Here is a 22,731-nt window from a genome sequence, read left to right as displayed (position 1 = left end):
CTGAGACATGAGACATTTCTCAAAATATAATATTTTGTGTTCCACTGAAGAAAGACTCAAGTACAGATTTACAAACACACGAGAGATAAAAAAGAGTTAATATGACTGACGATTTCACTGCAAAAAATGACATAAGTGTCTATATCTTGTTATGTAGTACAAATATCTTAACATTTTTAAATCAAAATACAATTACTGGACAAAATACAAAAATTCTGTCCATGGGATGTGAAAAATAAACTTGAATTAGGTACTTAAGTCAAGAAATTAAGTCAAGTTTATTTTTCTCACCCCATGGACAGATTGTTTTGCTTGTTTTTACCATAAACTTACCAAAATTCTTACATTTTTTCATAAAACAAGACCAAATATCTTCATGTCAAGTAATTGTATTTTGATTTAAGAAGTTTTAAAATCATTCACTAAAAACAACACAAAAATGCTCAGTAAAAATGTATTTTTTTCGCAGTGTTCAATATTGAACTCAAACATTTCTCATCAAATCCAGATTATTTGACCTCTGAAATCTACATTCATTCACACCTCCAGACTCTTCATGTGTTTCAATGAACTAAGCAATTTAGAGAGAAGCATCTGAGACTAAGTTGACACTTCAATGAAACACAAATGAGCAGCAGAACGAATGTAAAACTGTATAAAATGTACCGACGTGACACCACCGCAGGGACTCAGAAATCATTCTCGCTCGTCCTCAGGTGAATATTTCTCTCTGTTGTTTCAGCAAATACGTTCTTCATAAACACAACATAAAAGTCTGTTCTCAGAAGTCTTCAACAAAGTGTTTTTGTAAATTGACTGTGTGTACAAACCAGTTTTCGTTTTTCTTAGTTCAGAAAGATGCTTTTTCAACATATTTAGTGTTAATCAAACATAGCTCACAGAAATCTCATTTCATCAGAAAAACACTCACGATCTTTTAATTTACTACAAACACAACACGGATTTTAAGCACGCGTGTGATGATAAACAATAAACAAATTTGTGAGACTGTGGAAAATTGTGATTAAATGTTAAAAGAAAAACAGCTTTCAACAAAAACACTAGAGCTGCAGGACTGTGTGATGTAAAAATATAAAGCTGCATTACATTCTGATTTCTTATAGATCATTATTATAATCTTACTGTTGTGAATCCGTTTTTTTATGTAGTCACTCAATAACTGACTATTCTTTTATACAGTATAAAACCGTACAGGTCGACAGACACGCATCTGATATGATCAACATGTAAAAATTGACTTTCTGTAAAAACTCAAACTCACACCTCAAATGAGCTCATTCTCTCTCTCAGCACTGACTGCGTTAACATGCACAAATTAAACAGAGTTCTATCAAAAATCAGCTAATAAAAGACACCTGTTTTCACGCGTTTACATGTAAAGTAATAAACCGGTTACGCAGAAAAGAGCGTTTACATGGAAGTTTGAGACTTGCCAGGTTTCTCGCGTGCATTGACGTCACCGTAGATAGTCTGTTTAATCATTAAAAGTGCAGCGGGAAAACATCCAGAAGCTGTATTTTTATATCTCTTCTCATGTCCGCAGTACCTGCATATGCAACAATAGTTCTTCAACAATAGTACTTAGTCTTTAGACGTTTCTACATCAACTGCATGATATGAGAGGGGACTTTTAGTTATTTACTATTATTTCTGTTTGGGACTTTTAAAAAACTACCTCTGTCGAGCAGGTTTTGCTGACACCACTTATGAGCTTTCCCTGATAAAAGAAAAGTGTGTTATAAGATTATTAAGCATAATCAGAGTAAAGGCCATTGCACAAAATTTGCGTCTGAAATTTCTGTAGGTTAAAAAATAAATGCAAACTTCACGTTATGTCAATCACATGTACACACTGCCTCTGATATTTTCGTCCGTCATAAAAACATTCGGACTGGGTTTGATTTTCTGGGTGTTTCGCATCCGTAGCAAGCATTTGAGAGGCAATTTAACAATTCAGAGACTTTACGGGTTTATGTTTCTGAGATTGACCAGAGCGTGTTTCTGAAAGTGGAACATAAGCTTTTCTAGCAGGAGACGGCTCTGTCCAGAAGACGGGAATCTCAGAGAATCTTCTGTGATGTTTTGAAATGCTGACAGGATTTTCACACTGGAAGTGTCAATGCGTTCCTCTATCCTGCAGTCATTCCACACACGTTCTGCTGCCTCTAACATCTCCAGTAATCGCTGAATTGCTTCGATTTTCAAAGTGTTTTTCTCATCTGCACGCTGAGGACGAGAGCCCTGAATCAGCCGGATCAAAAAGGTGCCGTTGCTCTCTCACCGCAATTAAAATGCACGGCTGAAGGTGAGAGACACTCACTTCTGTCAGGAGTTAAACTCATTTTGCTATGTAAAGGTCACATGACACCCGTTTGAAAGCTTGACACTCTGATACTTTTCCAGTCTTTCAGATATAGATTTCAATTGATGGAAGCATGTCCCAAACACTCAATCTAAAAGTTAGAAAAAACAACATATAAACTCACTCTCTCTGATGGCAGTGAAAGGCGTTCCTTCCTCTTCTTGTAGACGGATGACTTTCAGCGCCACCAGTTTCCCGTTCACCCTTCAAACAACAGCCAGATGAACATGTTATTGCCTGTGATTAGAGGACTGAAGCATGGAGAAAAACAGCTTTTACACATTTTTGGAAATTCTGTTATTATTCTTTAGTGTGAACTTTATGTTAACATTTCATTAGTGAAATAACTTGCTCAGGGCAGAGACTAAATTAAAAATAAACCAAATTGTCAACAAAAATTGTCCAAGAGGTATTAATCTTCACAAACTAAAGGTCATGAAATCATCAAAGGGTTAAGAGGACTGTTTTATAAAATGAAGGGAATAGCAACATAAGCAGATTAAAATCATAACAGATCTTTATCATGAATCCAGACGGGTTCACAGATCTTCTTTAATTATCCATGAAAATTCTCCACAACATAACATCCATCTGCACTTTAAAATTAATAACAAATTTATCAGAGCACTTAATAATTATATATTCTCCATTATATATCATATTCTCAAGCTCTCAAACAGTTTGATAGAATCACATCAGCGTTTTGTGTCAGAGGACTTTTGCTTCTCATGATTTCAGGCTTTTTGTCATTTCTGGAGGTTAAAAAACATCTAATAAAATTCTTTATGTATGAAATGGCGTGTGGGTGAACGTGAATAGATTCAATTATGAGATCATGTTGCCTTTGAGTCAATGAAGTGAGACTCAATACACGAGCAGAACCTTAAATAAATGAACTCCACCAATCAAACGTCTCATACACATCTATACCAGGAACATTACAGCAATAATGCACAATTCATTTCACGCTGTGTCACATTTTATTTTGCACTTTTTGATTTATGAGAAGCCTACGTGTGTTCGTAGACTTGAAGGAAAAACAATGGCAACAAAATGACAAAATGGTACATGCTCCCAATCTTCAGTAATCTAATATTTGTAAATATAAATGTGTGTTACTATGAGAAGCAGATAAACTCACTTGCTCTTTCCTTTATAAACCGTAGCGTAGGATCCCTCTCCAAGCTTTTCCAACTTCTCATACGAATCCGCCTTTCCAAACTTTGGGCTCGTGGGCTGTAACAAAGAGATTAACATTTCTTACTCATTGACATTTATTATTTTTTAAAATATTGAATGTTTTATCTGTGTATTCATATTTTAATAATGTTTAGAAACTGGAACATGTTCCAATGATTATCTGAACAAAACCTAAATGTAACTGCAAATACATTTGAGGTGTTTTTTCCAGCAAGTTTCTGTCTGTGATGTCTCTTTATCAGGCGAATCGTCATCATCGTTTTTATTGAAAACACATTTCACACGCAGCAGCTGTGCTGCTATACAAACATGTGTTGGTCAGGGGCAGATGTGAGGTCAGAAACGGGATTTACACAGAATCAACGGGCCGGACATAAAGGACTTCCCGGTGGCCCGGGGCCAGCATGGGAGATCCTGGGCCAGTTGAGAGAACTGTCACTTGCCCGATCAGCCAGTTCTGTATCGTCATGGAAATGTATAATTTTTTTACTTAATTTTTTAAATATTCCCAAGAAGATCTAAAAGAGGACTGGATTCTCACGTGCTGTTTTAGATTTGTGCGCAGCCGAAATGCTGCATCAGACAACATGCAAAATATTGAGGTTCTCTTTCACGTCTTCTTACTCTTAATCTGACATATCGACACAAAATGATGCCAAAATGCCAATACTACCAAGTATACTTGTAAAAAGTGATCAATTATCCCTAACGGGAACAGAACGCAAATGGAAACGAGACGTGTGTGTTAGATTATATTAGATCCGTGCTCCTCTTAAAGGGGCGGCAGCCTTAACCTTATTAAGGTTAAATCAATATTATATTGAATACAGTGAAGACTATAATGTATTTACATTATTTAATTTCTGTACCTGATAAATACTGTTATTAGACCAATCTGAAACACCTGAAATGCAGTGATGATTTGTATGTTTGCTTTATTACATTTATCTGTGCTATTGCACATACTTTGATTATCTGATCTTATTTGATTACATACTGATTAGAGTTATAGGCTAATAGTTTTTATGGTATCATACACTTAGGATTGCATTAGGGTTGGGTCGATAGACGATGACATCGTCCATCGCCGGAGGCTAACAGCCGTCACGATGTTGGGCCGGCATCATGATTCCCCTGCATGATGCAATTTTCGTCATCAGGAGGATCTGCGGTCGTCCGCACATCCAGTACGCATGCGTACAGCACATTCCCAAGACAAATACTGACAGCCAAGTCCACAGTATGACATTCTGCGTATGTGTCGAGCTCGTCCATTTATGCTTATCCGCAGTTGAGTATGGTTTGGAAGCCGTGGACGCGTGTGTGCGCAAGATGAAGATATGGACATAGAAAGTGAACGCAAACAGTGAATCGAGGTAATGCGCTGACGTTGTGTGAGTATAAACTTGTCAATGACGACCTGAACTGAGCGTATCCGCAATGGCAGCGGGACACATCAGTGCTGTGTGATCTGCGCAGTTGACTTATCACACACAGCCTACATTGGCCCCTCCCCCCAATGTCATCGTCCATCATGATGTTTCACTGTAGCCATCATCCAATGCCAATTTGGTCGACATTGCCATTTAATTGGTCATTTTTTTTTTAAATAAATAGATATTATTTAACTCTTTTTTTGTGGTTCGGGCCAGTGAAAATTTTGGCAGGGCCAGTAAAAATTTGAATCACTTGGCCGGCCAGTAGAAAAAATCCTTAACTCTTTCACCGCCATTTAAAAAAAACGCTTCCCGCCAAAGACGAGTTATTACGGCAATCAGTGTTTGTACTGTTGTACAGCAGGTGGCGCTATTACACACCTTTGGGAAAAAGTACAGAATCCCAGAACCTAGAACGTATATGTTTTAGCGGTTTTTAATGATTGTTCCGAGTGTAATCTGGGCGAAATCTTTGACAAAAAACCTTAATTATTTCAGCTGTTTAAGCACAGTGATGCATTTTTGAAGAAACCTACCCACATCTGAGGAGTGAAGATAGAAGAATACGGTTTCTTTTGTTTAAAAGCTGAGACTCTGGTCTTTCATTTGACATATTGTTTTTCCATATATTCTGTACTGTGAGTCATTAAATTTGGGTGAAAAGGTTAAAAAAACGCTGGCATAGGCTGGCAACTGTTTTTAAAAAGGCTGGCGGGGAATGAGTTAAGGTTTTGCACATACAGTGCGACATTTTCGTATGCGTTTTTTCCTATTTCCAATTTGGCTCCCGTTTGTACGGTGTCTCTGAATTGTTAAAAAGGCCATTCAAAATGCTTGACGGATTCAAAAAAAACGCAGAAAGTTGAACCCAGTCCAAATTATTTTTTTGACGGCTGAAAATATCGGAGGCAGTGTGTAAATGTGATTGACATGGCTTGAGGTCGTATTTATTTTTTAACGTGCGGAAATTTCGGACACAATATGCAATGGGCTTGTGTTGCGCTCTGATCAGTCGACCAAATCACAGTTCCATATCACTGCGCAAGTTTAAGTTTATAGTGTAGTCTACTGTCTACATGAATAAAGATCTAACAACAAACAAAATAACTATTAATATTTATCGGCAGCATTACGATTAAAACAACAACACCAGGTGGCCGCTCTGAGCTGGACTGTCCAGACGAAAAACAAAAGCATATATCAAAGGTAACGGAAAACGAAGTGTCAATCAGCGGGTTTATTGTTACACCTAATGATTGGCTTAAAATCAAAAATACATCTGTGGAAGAGATAAACGGCCTTTAAATACACAATCACACAGAAAAGGCACACAAAACTCCAAGCTGGGGTCCAAGAACTGTTTGGTTACAAGTAAATTACTTTCGCTGTGGTCATCACAACAAAGACATGTATACAGTTTTGCACAACTTGTGGGTGAGTGAGTGAGTGAGTGAATGATTTTTGGGTGAACTGTTACTTTAAGGAACACTTTCACTTTAAAAGATCCTTTCTAAAACAATAACTAAACTGAGTCTCACAGTCATTCTACTCTCTGTGGAAGTTCATCCATCAGTTTTTACTTAAGATAAGGTGTATTGAAGGGACGGGTACCGTGGCATCACCTTACTTCAAATATAAATACCTTTGTGTGGATTTGACAAATATTAATCAATTACTATTCAGCATTATCTCATTTAAATTGATGATTTAAGCACTATTAATTCTGTTCAGCACACACTCTACCCTTGAGGAAAGTGAGAAAGAGTGGATAATCATGAGGCGGACATGACGTCATGTTTTAGTTCCTATTATAGTACATGCCTGTCATCTTTGATCATATGACCATATGTCCTGTCTCATGACTCCAGAAGTGTTGGAGAGACTTGTGTTCTTGTTTAAGTGATTATTAATTAATATTCAATCATGTGAGCTTGATTTACTCAAGTAATGACATAGTTAGTTGACTTAGCACAACAGTATTTTGGATGTAAGGCAGGTCGGCCGGTGGAACTCCTTGAGAGTGCTGAAGCTGACTTCTGTAAATTTTCTTCATTCCTGACTTCTTGTCTTCATTCTTTATAACTGGTCTACGGGTATTTTACTGTAAATCCCTAACAGTGTATTATAGATCAACCACTATCATCATAAATGCAACGAATGCACTTGAAAGAACAACAGAAATTACGTCAGTGTTTTTCCTGAAACTGCACTTCTTCAGTAATGTTGTTTGTAAGATGAGACCGATGGGCTACATGGAGTCACTCATTGAAATTGGCACGAAAGATCACCGGACGCTTCCCGGATAACCGTCTGTAACCACAAACCCTTTTATCAACAACACCAGACACCAGACGTCTCCTAGCAACCAGCGGCCGGCGTGCGTCCCCATCACCGCACATTCGAGGTGCTGCACTATTTCAGATGTCACGAATGTTCCTCTGGCGGGGGATTTTATTATCCTGATAGGGTGAGTGAGGTGTTAGGAGTGCAAGGGCTCTGTGGAGAACAGGTTGTGGTGGGATAATGAGACGGCTATTAAAGAAAAGAGGTCATACTCGTTCTCACAGATCCTTCGTTCTGCCTTACACTCGTTCATTCTGTCAGAGGTAAAACATGTAAGGTCTTAAAGATGTGCATAACTACACCTGTTTAAATAAAACCGGTCGGTGTCATGTAGAGTTACGTCATAGACAACAACAGAGAGAATGCGAAAGCACACAGTCTTCGGATAACAGAACTGACAGATACTTAACAAATAAACAAACAAACTGAGGAACTAAAACCTTGCCCAAACTATCCCCAAAACACAGATTTAGAAACCGATCATCAAAAAAATAGCTTATCCCTATCGTGACTCAAGCAAAAGTTCCATTTGCTCTCCATTTGATTGAATTGATGTACAGGAGAAATAATTGAGATATTAAAAAAGATTTGTTCACTGAAGCAACATTCATATGTTTTATAATACTAAATAATATGGCCTAATAATATAAAAAAAACAAGTTTCCAAAATTGGAAAATACATGAATCAAACGAACCAAGTTATTCTAGGTATTACTAAACTATGAAGAATTAAAAGCTTGGCATGTACAAAAAACAACAAATAAGAAGAAAGAAAACTTTGAAGTCAACAAATGATGGTCATGGAAGACAATCATGATCCGTTCAGATCTAGCTTATGATGGCAGATGAGAGAATAATCACATGAGACTTACAGAACTGGGGCTGGAGTGACGGCGGAGTTTAGGAGACTCTTTCCCAGCGGAGGAACTTTTGGAGTTGATACAGGCATTATTCTCCGAGTGAACGCGCTTCACCTGACTCGCCGGTTTCTCAAAGGGATCGAAGCCGCTCTGTGTCCGCTGTACTCGTACCTTTCTGTCTTCAGGGATTGTGTCCAGGGGCTTGATGACCGAGTCGGATCCCTGGCAGCTGCGAGTGGACATCTTTGTGACACATATCTGAGGGAAGGTAAAGGAGAGAGAATCTCAGACTAAAGAAACAATGCTCACTCTATCAGTAACTTCTAGATCTTAACATCCATTAAACACTGCTTATGATACAAGATATTTGAGGTTTATTTCTTTGAGCCCAATGACAAACTTTCTCTGTTTTCAATGTTATCAAAAAACATGCGATTCAGTTTATCTCAGACATTTATATTTGTTCATGTTAAACTCATTTTTTTCACCTGTATCATAGATCTATTTCTTTTATAGTAACTTCTTTATAAATATGCTGTGACATTTGTAATTGGAATAAACTAAACATTATTTCAATATACGTTTTATCATGTCTAATGATTTAAAAAAACAAATAATTCTGTATATCAACCAGACCGTGAACATTGACTAATTCATTAAAAAGTGAACATCGTACAAGGCTTAAGCATAAATCTAAGGAGAAATGCACGACAACAAAACAATGTTCTACAACTTTCCACAATTGAGCTTGAAGTAAATGTACGTGGTTTACAGGTGTCTTATTTTACAGCTAAACAAGACATCAAAACACTGATGATGAATGACGTTAGCTCTGGAAAAAGTGTAAACCTCATCCTCATTCACACACATTCACCAACACTTTCCTTCACAGTTGATTCATGCACACACACACACACGGTGATGAAACTTTCATCTGTTCATCTACCGGTTCAAACACGGTGGATCATCCCCAGCACCTTCATTACAGCCAACTGTACATCACACACACACATGAATGAATGAAAACAGTTGGTGCCTACCGGCCACTCCATTGCTGTGGGGACTGTCAGCGTGCACAAAGGGCTCAGAAGAGCGTGTCGTGTTCGTCACGGCCCCCTCACATTAAACATTTACTGAGAGAGCGGAGGAACTCCAGCAGAACTCATGAACCGCCTCTCTCTCATCACCATAATAAACAGTGTCACCTTACTGCCCGAGACGAGGATTCCCTGTTTACTGAAGAAATGATCCTAATAAAGTAAATACACTCTCAGAGAACAGATTTCTGTCTTATCAAAGAGAAACAAGTTCATTCACAGCCAGGGAAGAGTTCTCTCATACAGAAGCAGAGAAGTCGCCTCCCAGAATCATTGTTTATATCATGACACTGAACGCCATAAACTTCTCTATCGGCTCTAAAGACGAATAACAAATAACACAGTCTAATGGACAGAGTACATACTGACCTTATAGGGTTAACTGCTTTCATAAGATGTTTAAGAAACTCATCTCTTTATGAGAGCATCATTAATATTAAAGGGACAGTTCACATGGAAATGAAAATTCTGTCATTATTAACTCAAACCTGTATGAGTTTCTTCTTCTATATCCAACTAGGGAGGTAGCGATTCACGTGAGCCGGTTTAAAATCCTTTACAATATATGACGATTCAAGCCGGATGTGATGTTGAATAACAGTACATGTTTTTAACAGCAGGGGCGCTGTGTTTACTGCAAACTTGGAAACCGTGGATATGCTGATATTTGATATTAAATCCAAGAAAAGCACAGACAAAGTCTTAGTTTGTTTATAGATACTTTTGTCTATACAAATTTGTTTTAAAATTCCAGTTTAGTTTTGTTATTTGACATACAATATATCTTTATTTGTCAAAGAAATGTGCACCATTTGAGAAATAATAAAAGGGCAGTTGTTCATTTCTAATTTGTCTCTAATCATTTTATAAAAATAAATCATACTGTGAGATCAGTATAGTGAAACGCATCGTGAGCTGAGTGAATCATTACATCTCTATATCCAACAGAAGATATTTTGAAGAATGTTGCAAAACTGAACCCCATTGACTTCCATTATATGAACACGAACCCACTGAGACACTTTTCAAAATATCTTCTTTTGTGGTGCACCAAAGAAAAGCTTGTATACAGATTTACAACCCCATGAGAGAGAATAAACGATGACGGAATTGTAGTTTTTGACATATTGTTGTGATGGGCAGAAGTATGAACACCTGCATGTATGTGATTTTAAAACGGATCTGATAAAAGTGGCTGATTCACCTCTGATACCACAGACATCCCACATCATTCTCCTCCTCTCAGACAGACTCCGCCCACACTGCTGTCAATGGTGAATAAGATGTTAATGTTCGTCTGGTTTATTGTTCCAGCTCTGCTCCAGACACAATGAGCTCTAATTGAGCCTCAATCACTGTCAGTTGTTTATGAGCTTAAAGACGCGTGTCAAGATCACTTCCATCATCAGATTTGTCATGTAAAATCCCAGATGGTGTAGCGCACAGAACATCACAGACGCACAACTGCATGACGAGAGAATGTAAAAAATGATGTGGATCTGATAACATTAGACAGACATGGAGCATTATGGGATGGAAATAGATTTGCTCATATAGGTTAGCATTAGCATGCATGTGATTTTACGTCTCCCACGCGATCGGTCCTTTTCACTTAGTGTACAATAATAAACAAGCTAGAAATATATCCAAATATGTCAAGGGTGATAATAGAACAACAGTGAAATGTGATTTTTAATTTTTAAAAAAGGATCTGCATTATCAAGGGCTTAAAAAGATTAAGAGACGATAAAAACCCTTTGTAAAGAACTGAAAAACTAATCTTCATCACATATCTTCTTTGTCGCGTAAAGATATTAGATCATTACCAAAGTTTGATCAAATGTTTAATTTTCCAACAAAAGATGATTTGTCACATCAATTCCACCCTAAAGAACGCTGGTCCAGAAGCACTTCCTGTTTCAATTTTTGAACATTACACAAATGTTACAACAAAATGCCTCCAGCTGAACATTTAGAACTGAGTAGTAATGTCAAATGAATGTTTTTAAGACTTAATTATGCATGTGAAATAAAAATAAAAAATAAAGAAACATGAAGTGCTTCTGGACAAGCACTGATTACATCTTCTAAAATTGTCTCTCTAAAGTCCTGCGAGACTCAGAGGACAGACTCTTATTACTTTACCACCTAAACAACTTAGCAACCATATCAACAGCTTGACAACCACATCACCACAGTGAGCTGCACATACACAAACACTGTTCACAACTATCCACAAAGTACACATCCAAATACCATAAAACATCGAAATCTTTGAAAAAAACAACGCCACGCTCCATACATACATACAGACTTGATCATTAAACCCAATGCATTATAATCGTAAGAGACAGCATTATAATAAACTGTGTAGAAGCAGAACCATCCGTTTGAGAATTGCAGTATTCATTCATCATAACACACTCATTGATATATTTACACAAAATAACTATATATTAATGATGTCTGTTTATTCTAAATGATAGGTAGCTGGAAACCATTGGCCAGATCCCAGGACAGACATAAAATTTATCTTACAGTTTACACAAGCATCTTACACTTATACTCTATTTCAAAGATCTTAATGGAAACCACAAGAACGACCTCCATTAAACACAAACTTCCTGTCTGCGATCCACTTATTTCTCACAATGACAAACAGAACACAAAGACTGTTTTCTCTTGCTAAGCTCCATGTAACATTTCCAACAGGACTACATAGTAAAATGTGCTCAATTCTAAAGAAATCTAAAGTATATGGACACAAAAACATGGGATCCACCAAAATGAAATATTCTTTGCGAAGCCGAATAATAATGAAACACTTGGCTGAAGGCCGAATACAGAACATGGCGTTTTGTATTCTATTTCAGCCAATATTTCCACTAGTGCATAAACTGAGTGGTTAAAATGTGCTTTTAATATTTTGTCTTGCTTTTCAATATATTACAATATAACTTAAAATAAAATTTAGCAAAACAAGTGGGCTAAGTTAGTGTACTTCGTACCCCTACAACAAAACCCTTCATTGTGTGATCGTATCATATCACACGTCAAATGTAAAATTTTGACATATATGCTTTTTTGGCTATATTCGGCTGAATATTTTCTGTTGCCGAACATTCGGTGCATCCCTTAAGAAATCCATTTAAAATCACTGTCTGATTATCATTGCACTAGGTATTAAAATGTTAAAATCTTATGTCATGTACTTTGTTGGCACAAGAATTATACTAAACAGAATTAAAATTCAAGTCAGAAAGTTTTTGTGGGTGTCAAATATTTAAAAAATCATACTGTTGATAGCGTGTTTACACTGACTACATTTACATGGACAACAATATTCCGATATCAGCACGATTATGACAATACTAGGGCTGCAACTAAGGATTATTTTGATAATCGATTAGTTGATCGATTATATTTTAGATTAATCGGTTAAAACATTTTATTACATCTTTTGCTTATAATAATTAAATCAGATATGGGAAAGGTATACACAACTGAACTCATTAGCCTTCTCCCAAAATGTTGTGAATATCTTCATAAGTAGCTCTAGACAATACTCTGATTAAGTATGTGCCATGTAAACAGAGGTTTTTGATGACCTTAATCGTTTAAGCCATAATCATAGTAAACACAAACCGTGTGCAGGATTCCTGTTTTAGTTGCATTATCGAAGTGCAGCATATGTAGATGTACACATTTTAATCGCATTATTACCGGGGTGTAGGACATTTTGCTGGACTTTGCGACAGGATACACACACGGCAGCGGTCAACCGTTTGACGGCAAACAAAAGAGCATGACTTCAAAGCTTATTTTCCAAACGGGAAACTAGGATAATGTAAACAATTCTTAAATATTGATAATATGAAGTGCGTTGTTGGCCGTAAGAGCAGGAATGGTGTTCTGGAGGGAACGTTTGATGACACATGCCGTATAATCGATCTGTGTACTATAACATGTAAAACGGGAATGTGAAAGGTCTGCTCTTAAAGCAACTCATGTAAAAACCTTCATCACAATATTGTTATTCAGAGTAAGGCAAATAATTAGATAGCTGATGTCCATGTTAACGTAGTCAGTGTCAGACACCTGTGAAAACTGACAACAGTTGCTTTACAAAAAGCAGAAAACTCAGAAAACTGATATTTGATATCTAATAGAATAACATTCACACATGTGACTGAAGTGAACCAAACTGTTTTGCTGACACGATGGATTTTTCATGAAGCACATATGAAGCTGTCATTTATTTCAACAGAAAACATTGTAATGTGAAAAAGTCTTTGAGGCTGCAGCTGTTGTACTGAAGTGTGATGTACAGTTATGTTGTTTCTCATGTCAGAACCTGTAGCCGTCGGCATTGTGCAGGGACGGCTGTCAGGAACATTACTCCAAAACGGATGATATTGACTCCAGCAAAAGGCCAAAACACCTACAGCTGAGAAACAATCCATCACATTCAAGAGTCTGTTCACTGGAAAACTTCTATAACAAACATTACCGCCAGACAAACCAAACAACACGTACAGACGTTTGATCAATGTTGTGGACACAGCACAGCCAATATCTGATTTATGTCTCTTAATATTTACTGTGTTTTGCTCAGAAATGGCCTTAAGCTTGTGTTGTTTTTTACATTTAGTCATTTAGCAGACGCTTTTATCAAAAGCAACTTACAAAGAGTTAGGGGAGCAGTTTAGCAGTTTTTTAAATTAGAGGAACTAAATACGTCATTACATTCAAGTAGATTCAAATAGTTTTATGTTTGTTGTAAATTAATTAAAAATATCAATTAAGAAACAAATGTGTGTTTTAAATTTGGGCCGAATGATTGCAGATGGCTGACAGACATCATGATGTTGAGCGCACCTTCTGCATGACGCAATTTCATCCGTACATCCTGTCAGTGTGCAGCACAATTTGAGACCGTGTGACCGGTGAACTGTAGAGACAGCCGAGTCAGTCCATGGGATGACATACTGCGCAGGAGTCGAGCTCGGTCATACGGTGGTTGAGTATGCTTTGGAAGCTGTTCAACACATGTCCTCGCAAGACGAACGTGATAAGTGAAAACCCAAGTGGTCAGCTGCTGTGTGCTGAAATCTAAATTGCTGATGAGATAAGGATGAAAATGTCTAGTGGAAAATTACAATGTTAAGTTTTTTATGATTTATTTGTTTTTATATATTTTTTGCAGAAGGCCATAGCATACTGATATACCCCGAACCCCTTACTCTGCTCGCCCCTCCAATGGCACCACGTTTTATTGTTGGTGTCGTCTGATGCCAATTTGGTGGACATCGGCCAAGCTTTCATATCCACACAATAAATGAATCATCAGACAGTGAAGGTCTGAGTCTCACACAATATGAGAGTGAACTGTGTTATTAAAAGAAGAAGATATACAATATTGCATGAAAAAAACATTAGTTCTTGTGATGTTTCACTATACTACTCAAACTAGTATGCATACTGTGAACAGCGGCAGTTTAATTGTACTGTGTTCAAATAACGTCCAGATGACCTAATTAAAGTGCCAAAATGTAAAGTACATTATACTGCAAAAGACACTAATGACAATGCTTGAGCTTCAAACAAGACTAAGACTCCTCTTAGTTCTAAACAAACTGTATTAAGCTTTATTGTATCGTGAATATGCTTTGGCTACACAAATGTAAAATACGCATATTTACTTCTGAGATAACTCCACACTACTCTCATGATACTAAATGAAATGTTTTTCAAACATTATTTTCAGGAAAAAACTGTCATCATTTTAGAATATATTCACTGGACAATCCCTCACACCCACACAAAATGTACTTTTGGTTGTATTCAAAATGTTTTTTTAATTTGTAGTAAAACCATGGTTTGTTTTCATAAGGGATTTTGTAAGGAATTATGCTTGTATATGACACTGAACAAAACCACAAACATTACACAAACAAAATCTAGACTGTAAGACACAGGGCCCTATCGTGCACTCCGCGTAATGCGGTGCAAGGTGCAGCGCAAGTGTTTTTGCTAGTTTCATCCCGACGCAGTTCTCGTTTTCCCATCCTGAGCCGCGTTTTTTAAATAGAAAAAGCATTTGCGCTCATTTGTGTGCCCATGGGCGCGCTAGTCTAGAAAATAGGTGTGTTCAGGTATATTGTTGGCGCGTTGCTGAAAATAGACTGCGCCATAGACCAATTCAATCCTGGTCTAAAGTCCATGATGCAACATGTTTTGGTTATTTAAAGAGCGTGTTAGTAAATGTGCATATAGGCGGATTCACAACGCACATTCTGCTTATTACACACAGAGGGAAGCACAGCAGCACACAAACATGCCCAAATATTAAAAATAAATGGAAAAGATTATTTTTGTGTTCATAAAGATAAAAAAATTAGCTTGTCCTGTAGATGGTCTGCGCACGCGCAGCAGATGGGCCCAGTCTTTGCTCTTGCACATTCCGCCTTGTAAATAGCGAATCCGCCATGGCACGAACGCAACTGGCTCTTAAAGGAATGGGAGATATGACTCTGATTGGTTTACTGCACGTTCTGCCCAAAACACACCCATGACTCATTAAGAGTAGAATAGGGGAAACCCGTTTAGACCATGCGTGTGGCGCTAACCATTTTTCTCGTCCTTAAAATAGCAGAGGTGGATTCGGACACGCTCAAGTGCACTTGCACCCTGTGCTTTAGACCATGCGCTTAGATCATTTAAAAAGAGCCAACAGAGTTTTTGTGTGTTGTGTTGTCGTGCTGTGTACACAATAACACAACAAAATAAACTGTTATATTACCATCCTGCAAAGCCTTTTTCTCAAGAATGTGTAATAAAATGCATGTTTTATAAATGCACTCTGTACTGATACAAAACTGAATCGAATGCTTAACTGTCTCACGTAACATCACGTCTATCAGCGGACTACACAGACAGACACCTATCCCTATCCCCATCTTTCGCTTTCGTCAGCGCTCGGCTCCACTAATGTCCATCCTGTGAACTTTGCACCTTACTGCTGATTGGCTACAAGGTTGTTTTGGAACTCGGCCCGACTTTGTCTAAACAAGCGGAAATCGGACTCTCCGCCTTTAAACAGTCACTTAGATTTACATTAAATAATTTGACATGAAAATTATGTTCTGTTAGATATAAAGTAATTAAAAGATTTAAAAAGATTTAATACAACGGTAGGGCTGTCACGATTATTAAATAACCGTCTCATCGTTTGGCCTCATCGCGATGGTTTCAGATCATCGCAGTTATTGCACATCTCTATTGAAGACTCTAGGGGGAGCTGTAGTGCCTCTGCATATTGCTTATTTTACTGTATATATTGTAACTAAAGCATGGTAATACTTGTAAAACGTACCACTACAACACAATCACTTAAAAAGGCTAAAGCATATACCATAAAAATAATAAAAAGTATTTCCAAGAAAATAAACATACAATATGGTCGTTTCAAAGCTGAATCAAAAATGTATGAAAATTTAATGTCAAAGCTCTAAAACAGACAATTAATCCTCATAATTGCAATGATTTATTAGATAATTAATTGTCAGCCAAATTTCATAATCGTGACAGCCCTAAACAGAGGAGTGCTTTATTTGCCCTGCACAACCAACCAGCCCCCAAACCCCACCCAAAAACTGCTGATTCATAAACATAATGCATTCACTACAGAAAAGTATTAGTTTAATAAAGTGCAGGCAAATGCGTTACCCCTCAGTACAGCATTCTCCTTGACAAGTTCGGTGATGTCACTTCCTGTGATTAAAGAGAGTGCAAAACATCAATACTACAGAATAAAGAACAAGATGCTGTCCGGTTTTAATGACAAAACTGGCATGATTCCTCCGGCTGGCTGTTAGGATCACTACAAACTCTCTGCTGTATTTACAATCATCACACGGTTCACATATCATATCACCTCACACACATTACTCCGTCTGTTTACATTAAACATGCACAACACTAAATATACGTTCTGATCAAATCTATGAGTGTAACAGCAATGATGTTGAGTGAGTTGCAGGTTGGATGTTTTCTCTTGAATATACAAAGTTAAGGATTAAACACAGAAGAGCACAGCTGAAGTCATTAAATCTTAATGATATGATATTATAAACTGTACAATTACAGCCGCTGAAGGGTGTCAGTGTTTCACCGACAGTGCTTTAATAAACCTCTTTAACTCAAGCAGATTTCCTGGAGACACTAAAAATATAATGTGGACAAATTCTGTTGATCTCCAGCTGGAGCTGAAGCAATCGCGTGGATTATAAGAGTCATTTTCATTCTGAGATCTTGAGGGCCTTTAGAAAATGTTTAAAACAGGCTTCATGAACTAGAGATTATTAACGGTAGAAGACATTTGTTTGGGAAAGCGACGCAATGGTCAACAGCAGTTTACTAATGAGTAGATTTACATAAACATCCAACAAACAGAGACGCAAAAGAGAGGTTTAGTGCCTTGTGTAATGAATTATGCAGAATATCTAATGTTATCAGCCATCTTTAATATGACTGGATCTATGTGTGACCTCATGACGTGACCTCACTTCTACTATGACCTCATCACAAAACACGCTGAATAAAGTATAGACATCAAACACACGGTCATCATACCACAAAACAAATCACGAGCCGCCACAAGTCCATGATGATGTGGTTTATGCTAGTTTGGAGCTGGTGGTCTTTAGTGCTGTATCCAACATGTAAGGCAGGTTTCCCGGACAGGTTTAGCTTAAACCAGGACTAGCCCTTAGTTAAATTAGGACATTTAAGTCGTTTTTACAAACATGACTTTACTTTTGTGCATTTTGAGACAAAACAAAGGCACTGATGTATTTTAATATATGTCACGGCTAACTGTTTTCAGTTTAGACAGCTGTAAAACTTATTTAAGTCAGGACTAGTCTCAAGCCTTGTCCGGGAAACCGTCCCGTAGAATCAAATATTTAAGTGCAAATGAAATGTTTGCAGGACTTATCTAATGACAAAGCTAATCTAATAATCAGCTTTTTTGTAGTCTTAGAGCTCAAAAATAAGAATTCACTTACCCCACCCATTTTACAAACCTATAGTTTTTAGGTTTTAGAAAATCTGTTTGCTTTCTTAACATTTTGGAAGTACACTTCACAATATTGTCGCATTCATTAACATTAATGCATTAACTAACAATGAGTAATCTAGTTTTCCAGCATTAATGAATCTTTGTTAATGAAAGGTACTAAAGGAATCTCCCCAAGAAGCAGCGGGTAACAGTGCCTTTTATAACAGCTAAGGTCATTGTGGCCACTTCGTGAGTCTTCTTGCTTTTATAAAACGGTTATTCCATATGCGCAGCAAGGTTTCATAAATAAGGTAAATAAAGTGATATTAAGGCTATGTAATGTGGTCAGCTGTTATAAATCCGGCTATTTCATAACGGCTCAGAACCCGGCTCAACCAATCAGAATCAAAGACCAGAACTGACCGTTTTCATAAAGTGCATTAACTAATGTTAACTAATACAACATAAGGTATTTGAACATGTTGAAATGAACATGAACCCAAATCAAATTCATGCTGTAGAAGTAGTGTTCATTCTTAATGATAGCCGATGTATTTAACTAATGTTTACAAATTCTCTTACTGTTGAGTCATTGGGTTGCTAAGAGCGCCTAGAAATCTTACTGTAAGTGTGAATGTTATTCGAAATTACCCAGAGTGCATTGTGCTGATGTTATAGTTGATGTAGAGTGCGTTAGTGACACATATCAGTGCTCATCGGCTCACCGTTGTCTTATCCACACCGACTCTAATCCTCACCGCTCATTCTGATCAAGCTGACGATATGACTCGCCACAGGAGGAGATGAGAGAGTGGCTTGCTGCCTCTTCCTCCATCATCTCTTTCCCCCCCACTCAGGGGACCAGAAGTCATCACATCACCACTCAAGCACGTCACGACAAACAGCCGCTCAAGACAAAATCAGAGCTGATGAAATGCAGATTCACGCCACAGATGCAAGACGTGTGTCTTCTGTCCATGTTTATGTACCCCACTCCCCGGGCCGGTTCAAGTACTACCATGATTCTCCGTTCCGGACATGACAGGACCTCAAAGACCATGTACAAGCCGGATGCATGTTTGCATGCATGCATTTTCTGCATCATAACACAGCATTAAGCATGTGACTGCAGCATCTAGAGAGCGTTTCTGCTTATCCTTGGAGCATGCATTGCACCGCCGGGAAAGCTGGGATGAGACAGAGAGAGAGAGACAGGGGGAAGCGGAAGGGGGAATGAGAATCAACGCTCGCTGCGCTGTCCTCTTACCTTTTCGCAGTCACTGTGTCAGGAACAGCTCACCTGTGCACCTCTCGCGTGCAGCCGAAATGCATTCAGGCCAGTCGGACGCGCTCAAAACATCCCTCTCTGGCTAGAAAGCCTGGAAGACCGGAGAGCGGACTAAAACAAAAGGGATGGACAAAGCCGGGTAAGATTCTTTCAGAGTGACGATTGAAGCTTCCCTGTGATGCAGCTGATGTGCAGCATGCGTGTTTCAGGTTGTCTGTGACATGACTGTTGTGGCGTGTTACGCTGCGTGGACCCCACAGCCTCGGGACTCGTGTGAGGAAAGAGACGGGCTGTTAGCGGCGACCCCTGTGAGATGAGATGGTGTAATCCGGAGGAGTTTGAGGAAGCGAGAGACGGTTGTGCTTGCAGCAGCCGCGCAGCCCATGCGTGCTGGATAGAGCTCTTTCTCTCTCTCTCTCTCTCTCTCTCTCTTTCTCTCTCTCTCTATCGATTCACTCCAGCCCTGCACAGCTTCAGTGAAATATGAAACGCCGGCCTGCCAAGCACTCATTAATCTGAGAGAGTAACATTAACAACAATACCAGAAAAGCTTTCAGAGTACTGCACGCTCCACTTGTCCAGCTGAAGCATTAACTCACTTAAATATACATAAATATACAGTAAATTCATTTAATTCATTAATATTTGAATAACGAATCCTGTTTCAGGAAAACATTATGAAAACTACTAAAAATTATGAGAATTGAAATCAAATAAAATTTCGACCAAAATGTTATTTTGAAAGGCTAATTGAAACTGAAAATGAACTAAACATAAACTAAAAGTAAAACTGAAAAAACTAGCATAGCAATATAATAAACAAACAAAGAATAAAATGACAGTACATATAGTACAAAAGTGATTTGTTACAAAGTAAAAGAAAAGAATTCACATGTATTTGTAATTTTATATAAAAATAAAAGCTTATTCTAACAAATAAAATGACAATATACCTGAAAATAAAACTAACAACTCTAATTGTATTAATGCTTAAGCCAGGAGCCATTTTGTTTAAAAACAGTAAAAGATATAGATTTGATAATCACACATTTTGACATTGTACCTTATTCTAACATTCTTAACATTCTTAAATAATTTAAATATAAAACCAAATGATTTGAGATATTAGGTCATGTTTAACGATAATAAATTATCATAATGCTGCTTTTTACTAAAATCAAGAAAAAAAGTGGGGTAAAATCTTGTTTACCTTATCAATTAAGAGTACTCGTCTTAAGTATGCACTCACTTAATTTAATGTAATATTGTTAATTTTTTGACCCGCTTTCACAGACAAGACTTAGCTTAAGCCTTAGTTAAATTAGGATATTAAAGTCGCTTTTATAAAAATGTCTTTAAAAAATATTTTATCTTGAGACAAAACAATGGCTATGACAATTACATATTTATTTATTTATTAAGGCAGGTTATTTTCAGTTAAGAAACCCCTCAAACATTCTTTTTATTCTGGGACTAGACTTAAGCCTTGTCTATAAAACCGGCACACAAGTAAATTTCTTTCAAAAATAAACACATCTATTCTCTACTTTTTCAGTACATATATCTGGTTTAAAACATATTTGCTATAACACTTTACCTGCATAAGCTGCACTCAGCTCAAGTTAAGACTTTACACACATCAATAAATCTCTAAACCAGAGCGCTTATGGTCAGAGTTTGACCTATAATTCAATAAAACCTGTGGCTTCCACAAAAACACTATCTGACTTCTCAGCATTACAGGAGAGATGGAGAAAGACCCAGAGCCTTCACCCGAGGCCACTGCACAACCCATCAACACTGCTATCTGCTCTCACTGGACATTACACAGAACACCAGCTCTCTTCACACAACAGTGACCTTGAGACATGCGTATGTTGCCATAGAAATAGCAGACTGATATAATCAGTGTACAGGTAGATAGAAGATCCCTTTATTTGCACCTTTGAAAGACAACAACAGAAGAGCAGCGGCCACCTCATTCTACACTAGGGATGCAACGAAATGAAAATTCTTGGCCGAAGCCGAATACAAAATGAAACACTAGGCCAAAGGCCGAATAAAACATCCAATGCAAGCAATTCTGACTGATTCTGATTCTCTCACGTCTCTCCTCCAAAGTCCGCCCACAAAAGCTGGCTGTTCTCTCAGAAGGTGAACTCGAGGCCGGGATGCACAGAACGGAGAAAGAGTCCGCAGGAAAAAACGGGAAAGAGACTTTTTGATTGTTTAAATGATAAGATGCTTTATTGCATTCCTCCTTTACATGTGGCAAATAAAGTCACTTCATTGGTAGTTCACTGGTAATAATGATTCCCATTTGTAAAAAAGAATTCATTATCATCGAGTAGTTTTAAAAACAGTTTTCAGGTGAGATCTGGTCTAGTATTGTGTGGCACAGATACGTGATGTTTAAGGAAACTGTTCATTCTATTTGTGGTTTATGTTATGAGTTGCCCTGCCCAGGTATATTCTATTCTAAACAAATTCTGTAAATGAATGTTTGATTGTTTTTTGGTGCATCAATGTTGCGTTGCACTTTGCGCTGTACCCTCGTTACCACCTGGTGTCATCCCCACATGTGATTCGACTTTCAGTCGACTATAGGCAAGACGTGACAATTCTGATTCGACTATGTGTAAATCCTTAGTCGTACTTGCCATACTGGTCCAGTTTTGTGCTGATGAAAGCTGTCAATCATAATCAAGTCTTTACTGGTCACCAGCACTGAAAACACAACAGCAGCAGATCTATAAGTGCTTTCTGAAAATTAGGCCTGTAGCGACGCGTCAAAATTTCGTCGACGTAATATTTTTGCATCAACGCTTCACAGCAGCTCTCCACACACACGTGGGAGACCAAAACATGGGTATGGGAATACTTCAAAATTAGTCCCAAATGTAAAGGTGTCGTTATTTGCGCTCTTTGCCAAATGGAGTTGGCATACCACGGCAGCACAACAGCAATGTTGGAGCATCTGAAACGGAAGCACCCCATTGTCACTCGTGAAGGAGACAATATCAAGTTAGTACTCACGTAAATTAATTACATGTTTGTGTAGTG

General features: G+C 37.8%; 1 protein-coding gene across 6 annotated transcripts in view; it reads right to left on the bottom strand.

Moving 5' to 3' along the window:
• cdk14 (cyclin dependent kinase 14) overlaps nt 1–22,731 on the bottom strand; it is a 116,096-nt gene that overhangs the window by 69,115 nt on the left and 24,250 nt on the right. For 3 of the 6 annotated variants that reach the window (XM_056761725.1, XM_056761726.1, XM_056761730.1), the window contains 3 exons: nt 8,235–8,480; nt 3,525–3,619; nt 2,508–2,587 (listed from right to left, as the gene is read on the bottom strand). In XM_056761725.1, the coding sequence (XP_056617703.1) occupies nt 2,508–2,587; nt 3,525–3,619; nt 8,235–8,480 (421 nt within the window). Of the gene's footprint in view, nt 1–2,507; nt 2,588–3,524; nt 3,620–8,234; nt 8,481–19,647; nt 19,941–20,210; nt 20,250–22,731 lie in introns of those variants that run through there. The other 3 variants (XM_056761728.1, XM_056761727.1, XM_056761729.1) reach the window with 3 other exon arrangements.

The sequence above is a fragment of the Triplophysa dalaica genome, chromosome 12, assembly GCF_015846415.1.
Source record: "Triplophysa dalaica isolate WHDGS20190420 chromosome 12, ASM1584641v1, whole genome shotgun sequence".
NCBI classification, from domain to species: domain Eukaryota; kingdom Metazoa; phylum Chordata; class Actinopteri; order Cypriniformes; family Nemacheilidae; genus Triplophysa; species Triplophysa dalaica.
Note: the sequence above shows the minus strand (reverse complement) of the source record. Positions and strands in the feature narration are given on the sequence as shown.